At 35.6% G+C, this 10,160-nt stretch overlaps 2 protein-coding genes across 2 annotated transcripts; both read left to right on the top strand.

The window, feature by feature from the left end:
- On the top strand, positions 292-4,435 carry LOC18613065. Its single transcript, XM_018114078.1, has 2 exons — positions 292-668; positions 2,427-4,435. Exons 1-2 carry the CDS (start codon positions 566-568, stop codon positions 4,028-4,030), a joined length of 1,707 nt encoding a protein of 568 aa, XP_017969567.1. The 5' UTR covers positions 292-565; the 3' UTR covers positions 4,031-4,435.
- On the top strand, positions 4,944-8,419 carry LOC18613064. The gene is made up of 4 exons (XM_018114079.1): positions 4,944-5,141; positions 5,545-5,679; positions 7,335-7,522; positions 7,865-8,419. The coding sequence occupies exons 1-4, from the start codon at positions 5,083-5,085 to the stop codon at positions 8,047-8,049; spliced, it is 567 nt and encodes a 188-aa protein (XP_017969568.1). The 5' UTR covers positions 4,944-5,082; the 3' UTR covers positions 8,050-8,419.

Below are 10,160 nucleotides of genomic sequence, written 5' to 3'. Positions count from 1 at the left end.
TAAAATTTCTCCATTATTTATATTGACATAATATTTGTCTATATTAACATAACATTAAATTTGATGGCATAACATCCAAGAATGATGTAATAATTATTATTTAGGAATTAAACCTATTGCTTTGATAAAGCACAAAGATTAATTGCATGATTTGACTTAAAATAAATAAATGTTGAATATCATGAAACAAATATAAATTTGAATAAAAAATAAAATGAAAAAGCGAAACCCAAATGAACATATATTATACTAAAAAAACGAATGAAGGGGTGGGTCCAGAGTGGAGAGAGAGGTCAGAAGCGTGAAGACTTCGAAAGAGGGAATGAAACACGGACACCGACACATGTTCAAATTCTAATGATGCTCCAAAATAATGTGCAAAAATTGATTGCGTTGCAGATCACAAAAAACGGGGACCCACGAAATTTGACATTCGATCTCTCTTCTCAAAGGAATTTCGGAATATCTATCAAATAATGCCACCCAGTTTGGAGATCATCAGCAGCAGCAGCATAATATCATCAACAATTTTCAGTTTGGAGAGCTTGTTGAGATCAAAAGAGAGATGTTTGGGTGCAAATGCTTCTACTGGAATAAAATGGACCAGTTGTTCCCTTGTGAGCCTGAAACCTTCTCGCTTCCAGCCCCGCTTCCCCAATGGCCTCAAGGTACTCAATTTTCCATTTCTAAAACAGTTTTGCGTTTTTGAATTTCGAGTTTTATTTGTTTCCAGTTATTTGGCTGATGACTTCGCTTCTTCTTTTTTCCTTTCTGGGTTTCTTTTTGGTTGATTGGATTTCTGGGCTCAAGTTTTTGTTGCATTTTTCTGTGATTGATGGGTGATTCAGGCATTGATTTTTTACTTATTACCAGAATGAAGAAATTATAACTAAAAAGAAAGAAAATTTGACCTGCAACGGGGCCCTTACATTTGTTTCGTTAAAGATGCAAATTGATGTGTGAGTAGATGGCATTCGTGATCAGTTTGGGTGCTGGAAAGGTGGGATACTGTTTACCCTTGTAGAATGAATTGCAAAATTCAGCTTGTACTTCGGAATTTGAGTATAGTTTGGAGCTGAGTTATAAGTTTTTTTTTTCCCTCCAATACTTGAATGATTTGATTTATTTAAAAGAAAGCAGGAGAAACTTTGCTATAGTACGTAAAAGGAGCAGCAAAAGTAGAAGCAGAAACTGGAAAATACAGCCAACAACAAGATTGAAATGCCTAAACAAATGACAAAGTCAGAGAAACTTCTCAAAGAACAACAACCATTTGCCTGCTAAGATTTAGAACCTAGCTCTACCAAAGAAGTCTGTTTGGCTAATTTGCCACATTTGAAAAGCAATTGCGTTTTACTCTAATGGTATCACCGATGGAATCTTACCATACAGGCATATGCTATTATGCTTCTCCTTTCAATGATATAAGTTTAAGGACCAAGAAATCTTGAGAACTACAGCTTTGAAAGATCTCCCTTTTGAAAAAATTTTATCCCCGTAGAACTCTGCTTCCTAATCCCCTGCTGATCTTTGTATCCGAGAGGCTGAAATAGTCCTAAACTTTACCTCTTTTGAGCAAGGGTGGGAAAATCATAAATGGCTGGTTCCTAGTCTCTTTAAAATTGCTGCAGAAAAAGTAAGCAGTGCTTGTGACAGAAACAACTCAGATATAAAACCTGTGCAGTGTAGGAAGTCTATCTAATATGGTTGGACAGTATAAAAAAAACATTTGATGATTTGGTGCTGGAAACAAATCAGTTTTTTCCTGTGAATTCTTTGTAGCTTATGCTGCAAGGACCACCAAAAGTGTACTCTGATTATTCTTTCGTATTTTGGTTGAACAATAGCAAATCTAATTTCCTAGAACTGTTTCATTTGTTATTTTGTTTTCTTTTCCTTCTCTTTATCTGTTGCTTCTATTTTCTATTTTGTTTATTTATATTTTAATAAGCTAAGCTTTAATAAATCGTGTCTGTCTATGAAATATTGTTGACTTCTTCAATCCTGTATTATGGTCTTCTTTTTTTTCAAAGAACATTTTTCATTGTATGATTGTTACTTCAGTGGCTTTTCTTTCTTTTTTTTTTATTGCATTCAAAGTAAACAAATATGATATGTCAAGTGTTTTTCCACAATTATTTTTGGACTTTCCTCTTATGTTTGAGTAGCGTTTCTTTGTTTCATCATTTTTGACTTGACTCTCCTTCCCTTAGCATGTCAGCTACATATATTAGGGTACATTATTGAAACTTCAGTGTTGATGTGATGTTTATATGCTGCAGAGTAGAGGCTGATAAAATGAAATGTTAGAAGACTTTTGCTTTTCAAATCAAAAATTCACTTGGGCTGATGTGGTTTAGTCTTTTGTTATCCTTTTGAATTTGATTTATCATGTAAATGTCTTAATTGCCTGCCTCCATTTTCAGGTCAAGGATTTGCTTCTGGAAAAATAAATCTTGGAGAACTTGAAGTTGTTAAAATCTCAAGATTTGAGTTCATCTGGAGCAGCAACCTATTACGGGACAAGAAAAAAGGTGTGACATTTTATGAACCAGTTGGAATACCTGATGGATTTTATAGCCTTGGGCACTATTGTCAATCTAATGACCAGCCTTTAAGAGGTTATGTTCTTGTTGCTCGGGAAAAGCCTTTCGAATCAGAAGCTGCTCATTTCTCTGCCTGTGTTGCCTCACCAGCCCTTAGGGAGCCCCTTGATTGTTCTTTAGTTTGGAGTTCAAATGGCAGGAGTGAGGAAAGCTTTGAAGGATGTGGCTTTTTCTGGTTGCCCCAGCCTCCCGAGGGTTACAAGTCCATGGGCTATCTGGTCACTAACACTCCTAAGAAGCCCAAATTAGATAAAGTGAGATGTGTTCGAGCTGACCTGACAGATAGATGTGAAAATTATCAAGTTGTACATAATGGCCATATGAGATTTTCAGAATTTCCATTTCAAGTTTGGAGCACAAGACCTTCTCATCGAGGGATGCTGGGGAGAGGTGTTTCTGTGGGGACTTTTTCTTGTGGTAGCTTTTGGACACCTGGGCAAGAACTGTCTATTGCATGCTTGAAGAATTCAGATCCTACACTACATGCAATGCCAAACTGTGATCAGATTCATGCACTAATCAACCACTACGGACCTACTGTCTTCTTTCATCCTGATGAGATCTACTTGCCATCTTCTGTTTCATGGTTTTTTAAGAATGGAGCACTTCTGTTCAAAAAGGGGGACTTGGAAGGTGAGTGCATTGATGTTAATGGCTCAAATCTACCAAGTGGCGGAAGAAATGATGGGGAATTTTGGATAGACTTGCCAAGTGGTGATAGGAAAAATAATGTCAGACTAGGGAACTTGGGAAGTGCTAAACTTTATGTTCATGTGAAGCCAGCACTTGGTGGGACTTTCACTGATATTGCTATGTGGATTTTCTGTCCCTTTAATGGACCTGCAACACTTAAAATTGGTATTATGGATATTGCACTTAGCAAGATTGGACAGCATGTGGGTGATTGGGAGCATTTTACTCTCCGCCTATGCAACTTTACTGGAGAGCTCTGGAGCATATACTTCTCTCAGCACAGTGGTGGTGTATGGGTGAATGCTTATGATTTGGAGTACGTACAAGGGAATACAGCTATTGTTTACTCATCAAAAAGCGGACATGCAAGCTATCCTCATCCTGGGGCTTACATTCAGGGTTCTTCAAAACTAGGAATTGGTATTAGAAACGATGCTGTTAGTAGTAATTTCTACGTAGATTCAAGTACTCATTACGAACTTGTTGCAGCTGAGTATCTCGGAGATGGGGTTATAGCTGAGCCTGGCTGGTTGCAATTTATGAGAGAATGGGGTCCAACTATTGTCTATGATTCTAGAACTGAGTTGGATAAATTTATTAATATTTTGCCTGTGATGCTTCGATATTCAGTGGAGAATATTTTTTATAAGCTTCCGGTTGAGCTGTATGGAGAGGAAGGCCCTACTGGGCCTAAGGAGAAGAACAATTGGGTAGGCGATGAGAGAGGCTAGTTTTGTGGTGGCCTCCAATCTTGATGAAATATTGTTGTTATTCATCTGCTGCTGTTGCGGTCACACTACAACCAATAGTAAATTATGTTCATAGCAGGTACTATGATTTTGTATATTTGTCTTCTTTTATACGTATTTGAGATGATAGTGTCGGGCTTCTCTATGTGTACTAGTAATCCAGATGGAGGAAAGAGATTGCGGGTTGCTGTGGGTTTCTGTATTTTGAGTATGATGATGGATATGGATTGGAGTTCTGGAGATTTTGTTTGAATCACATAGAAATAGAATTATTAGAATGTTCCAAAATACTATTCCAAAATGTATCTACAACTCTTGTATGATAGCCAACAAGGGCTAAGAAAAGTATATATATATGGACTTTGAAATTCTACAGGATTGCTCCAAGTGATTTCCTCGTTCTTGTCTTAATATTGTTTACTTTTTCTTTCTACAGTGCAGCAAATGTTATTTTGTTTTCTCATATCAGTGGATAGAAGGAAGCCCGTGCTGGAACAAGTTCAACCTTAAAGAGTGTTACAACTTAGGATCGAGAAGCCTTTTTATTGGGTTGATTTATGTCATGTAATTGGGAGAAATTATCTTTCAAGTTATTCTTTACGTGGTAGTTGGGTTCATCTGATGCTGCACTTGATTAATCAACTATGCAAATATAATTAGAATTAACAGTGGTGTCTCCGACACTGGCCAAATGAATTGGATGAGAGGTGCTAACAGCCAAATTTCTTAAATGATATGTATCGTCAAAACTCCAAACCAAAAATCCTACAATAAAAAATTGGTGGACAATAAACAAAGATTGGGTCCTAACTCAGCCTGTTGCAACTAATTTCACAAGCCCATTGAGCAAACAACGACAAGTCGGGAGCCCAAGCTTCCTTCTCTGAGTTTGTACCGAGTCGAGCTATCCATTCGAGTTGACTCCAAGCAACATTCCACACGGTCACACCCAAAACAGAAACAGAAACAGAAACGAAGGACAAGCTTTTGAGAAGGGTTGCTGACCCATTTTGGGGGGCATAACAAAGAGGGATATGATGGCAAGAAGGTTGGTTTCTTTCTTCAAGAATTCTCCATCTTCGAAGGTCTCAAGGTACCCTTTTCGCCTTAGCTTTTTCACTCACTTTCTTTCGTTTTGAGTTTCAAGTTTTAGCATTTCGTTTTTTGGATTGAGTTAGCCATTAATGTTAAGTACCCATTAATCTTCATCGAGTTTTTGTCTGATATTGAAATTGCATTAGTACACAAAACGGGGGAAATCGAGAAACTTTAATTTATTTACACATTGGTTTGTTGATAAAAAGCTTGCCCAAAGTTGCTTTTTAGTCTCAGTTTCATATCCAAGACTGAGAACTAGAAATTCAATGTTCATATAGTTCCTTTTGAATTTTGTGTTGTCACACTGGTTTTCGGTCCATACAAGTTGAACTTTTTGTTCAAGTAACCTTAACATTTTATGTAAGAGATAAGTTAAACTTGATCGTTGGTGACTGCAGCACTGGAAATTCGGTGAATGAAGAAAAGAGCAAGTCTTTTGTTCGTAAAGCAGTGTCTTTTGTCTTGATTACTGTAACGGGTGGTGTCGCCTTGAGTGCTCTTGATGACCTTGCCATCTACCATGGTTGTAGCAGGTATGTTCCATTGCATCTGGAACTGCTATTTAGTTTTATTAAGGATTTTTCCTTTTCAAAGGTGGAAAACAAGATTGTCACATTTGGCTGAGCATGAAACAATGTAGCTTTCACTATGTTTTCTTGGTTAGTGCTTACTGTATTTGTGGTAATTTTAATATGTAGATTAATCAAATATGAATTGCTACAGTGAGAGTTAATCCTTGCAAGACCTATCAATGATCTTTTAGTGGCCATGATGAGATGTTACTGCATTTTCTTTTTAATTTTGCCTTGTGTTTTCTCCCTTGATACCATCTTTGTTGTGAAACTGAAAAACTTGATGGTGCATATTAGGGTTTAGATGCTCAAAAACTCTCATGATTTGTCCTGGTGGCATGTGTGTGTGTGTTTGTGTTTTTCTAATTATGAGTGTTGAGTAATGAGTATACTTGCCCTACATGCTTCTCCTAGGTATTCATTTACATTAATACATTTAGAAGACTTAGGACAGCATGTTGTAATAGTCATTGTTGCTAGTGATTGGTTATAGCAACACTCTAAGCCTTATACAGCCTCTGTAATTCTTGTTACACCTTGTTATTCCTTCATTGTGGATGACTTGGTTTTATTGAAGCTTTTTCCCTATGAGGTTCTACAATATAGTTTTGGATAACATAATATGCTGTTGAGTCATTTGTGGCAGAGAATCAGTTGATGAATGGAGGTATATCTTAAGATTTCCTTCAACCGTATTCTCATTTAGGTTTTGAACTCCCACACTGAACATAGGTTGTGAACCATAACTTGCAGCAATAGACTTGTACATTAGGTTCATACAGAATTTTTTCCTTGAGACTAGCAGAATCTGTCATATTATGGTTGCATGATCTTGAAAAGTGTCAAATTTCTCAGTTCAATTTCCTACTGTAATAAAGTTAAAATAACCAGAGATTTATAATAATGGTGGTATTTATTCCATAATGCAGGAGGATTAGAAATGCCTTATGTACTTATGATGGAGGATTGTGTTCAACATGCTAATTTTTTATTCTCTTCTGGATGTAAACAGAAGAAGAGAGGAAATTCATTTGTGTCTTATCACACAGATTTTATGATATGAAAGGAAGTGTCAATGGTGCACCTGCAAAATTAAGTGTACCTTGGATCTATTGTGGGCTCAGAAAATATACGCTGAATGCTTAAGTACTTGAATGCTGTTCTGTGTCTTAAATTAAGTGATGAAACTATCCAGATGGCTTTGATAGAGATGCCTGCATATAATTATATTACTTTTTTTTGCAGAACAAGGCATCAGTACATTCTTTGAATTAGATAGTATTGTTGCTTATCTTCTTGTTTTATGGCCTTGTTCTGCATAATGTTGTACTTGAGCCCCTGCAACATAGGTTTGGTGGACATAAGATATTGTTACAAGATTGGACAAAGGGATAGTTTCTATTTTCTTATTATTTCTAGTTTCTAATGAAATAATGACTTTGTTCCTTTTTCTTTTTGTAGTAATAACAAGTCCTTTTTCCCTAGTGTGACACCTCTTTGTCTTTGTTTAGCAACCTCAAAGGGTGCATGTTTTATTATTAACTATCAGTAAATTGATGTCTTATATTAGATTTTCTTCACATTCTCACTTTCCATTTTGCCTAATAATTTTTCAGCAAGGCCATGGAGAAAGCCAGTAAGAATCAGGCAATTATAGATGCTATTGGGGAGCCGATTGAGAAGGGACCATGGTACAATGCTTCGCTTGCAGTAGCTCATAAAAGACATTCTGTATCTTGCACATTTCCCGTCTCTGGACCACAAGGCACTGGAGTATTACAATTGAAGGCAGTTCGCAATGGAGGTTAGTATCATCTGCTTCATGAACTTGCGTACATCTTCTGTCTTTTTTTTCTTGTTTAAGCTCTCAAATCCCACTCATTAATTACATGCCTAAAAGCCTAATCCCTAAAAATCACTCACCTTTGATGTATCATTTATTGGTTGGCTTGCAAATCTAATTGGATTTACTCAAATTCTTAGAGGAAGCCTTGTAAAATAGCTTCCAACTGGAAAGTGCTATATTAGCAGTTTGTGTTTTTCTGAGCAAATTGTCAGTTTAAACTCTCTTAGTCCAAATAATTCATTAGTCGGAATACTATTCTGTTTGAACCTGATGCCATTTTGAAATGGGGTTGTTTTGCAGATGATAATTGGTATTCCTATATTCTGCCTCAGGACTGGGAAATCCTAATCATGGAAGCTCTCCTTCATGTTCCTGGAAATGAAGAGAAGCAGCAAACATTACGAATTAGTCTCTTAGAAAAAACCCCTTCTCCAGCTTGCATAGCATGCACTGAATGCAGGCCTCAGCAATCTGAGAAGAAATGAGAACCAATAGCAAGGAAGTAGTGAACTTTTTTCTTCCCTTTGGAGTCCCCTCTCATTGTCATGCTGGTATCATCAGTTGATGAGATATCATAAGAAGACATCCATATCTCATGTGTCCCTGGAAAAAATAAAATTTGTTAAAATTTTGGCATTCTTTTTGTAGCATAAAAAATATGGTAAGAGAAAGACCAATTGATTTTCATCTTCAGACAGACAGAATTCATTAACATTCTTTTGAGAGGGATTCATTTGTCTGTTGAAGGTGCAGTGCTAGTGCCGGGGTCACACAACCCTGAAAGGCAAAATGTTGAGTCCCTTGTGATATTTGAATATGAAAATCCATTTTTTAAACTATATTTGCAATTTTCCATATTCCTCCATTTTTCATTTTCTGGGAAGCTTATATAAATAATGTTTGAATGCAGCGACTGTTACCCTCTGTAACGAATTCTCTCTTTTCTTTCTATTGAGAACATTTTGTTTCTCTCACAGAATCATTAAAATAAAATAAAACAAAATAAAATGGTGGGTATGTATGATCCTTTATTTTAAATTCTATGCAAGTTAATCATGTTCTAATATAAAATAGTATTGAGATTATATGACATGATTTTTTTTTTTTTTAAATGTTAAATATAAATAAATGTAAATGTTCCTTGTAGTTGTATAGGAAATATCTAATCCTATTTTATTTTGTTTATTTTTTTATTGGAAGTTTCATAATTGTGCTTTTTTTTAATACTTAATTTTCTTTTTTTTTATGATTTTCAATTGTATAAAAAATAATATTTTTTATATTAAATAAAATAAAATCGAAGTTTTTGTTTTAAATTTCACAAAAATCAAATGAAAAACAAAATGAAACAGAATGAGTATTAATTTAATATGTAGAGCTAGATATTTATTTTGTTCATAAGATAAGATTCTTAAAAAATAATAATAATAATAATAATATATGTATTTTTCTTAATATTTGTAATTACCAAAATTTTGTCATAAGTAGGGACCATATCTGTTGATTTGTGAACATAAATTCCCCGTTCATATTGATTTCCATAATGACAGAAAACCGCCTTCGCTTTCCAATTAAATCTGATGCTAACAAATACCAAACCCAAGACAGGTGTCACAATCAGAGAACTAAAGCTGTCACGTGGCAGAGAACCAGCAGGAAAGGCGTGGAAACATATAATGATTCGAATGTATTCAATCATGGCTGGCTTAACTCTCTCCGCCATTTTTCCCCCCCGGGTCCCACCCTTTCGAACCGCCTATCTAACATAAAAAAGTAAAATGAAAATCTGGGCCAGCGTGGACTCTGTCTCCTGGCCTCCAGACACGACCGTACGCCGTCAATATCAGACAAAAACTACTGACTCCAATCAGAAGAAAAGCCAGTGTTCGATCTTGCATTCTTATTTTTATGTTATTTTCGGACCTGAAAACCATCTATAAATCGGAACTCAAACCTGGTTTATAAAAAGAAAGAAAGGTCTGTATGGACGTTTGATGTGGTCTATGTCTGTGTCGAGCTGTCCCTGTATTTTTCATTCAAAACCCGTGTGCTTTGCTTTGAGTTTGAGCTTCTCAGGGTTGGCCCTTTTTCGGTGTGGTCCCTTACTTGTGATAAATACGGGGTGGGGTCCCACGCTTCCAACGTGTCGAGCCTTCTGATGTTTGGTCCCACCTTGTCGGCTTGTCGTTGGGTGCTTGTCGGACATGGCCCCATCTTCTCGATGCCCATCCACGGACTCTACTCTACAGTCTTCTCTTTTTCATTTCTCGCGATATGAGATATGCATTTCTTGGGTATATAATATAACCATTATTGATTTTAAAAATAAAAAAATAATACCTTTGAATAAGGAATTTATTCTTTCCGATACAATAGATTGTACAGTTGTTTCTTTAAAATATTTAAATTTTTATCTTATAGGTGATCATATGTGATTATATTTACATTTAATATCTAAATAAATCTCTAAATTATTTTGAAAATTTTAAATAAATTATTATTTTTTTATTATCATTCATCAAGTTATTATTTTTTTTATTTTTAATTAAATAAACGTTTACAATTAATGATTGATTAACCATTGTTAATCAAAATA

Source organism: Theobroma cacao, chromosome 1 (genome assembly GCF_000208745.1).
Source record: "Theobroma cacao cultivar B97-61/B2 chromosome 1, Criollo_cocoa_genome_V2, whole genome shotgun sequence".
Lineage (NCBI taxonomy): Eukaryota > Viridiplantae > Streptophyta > Magnoliopsida > Malvales > Malvaceae > Theobroma > Theobroma cacao.
This window is presented reverse-complemented; position numbering and strand designations above follow the sequence as displayed.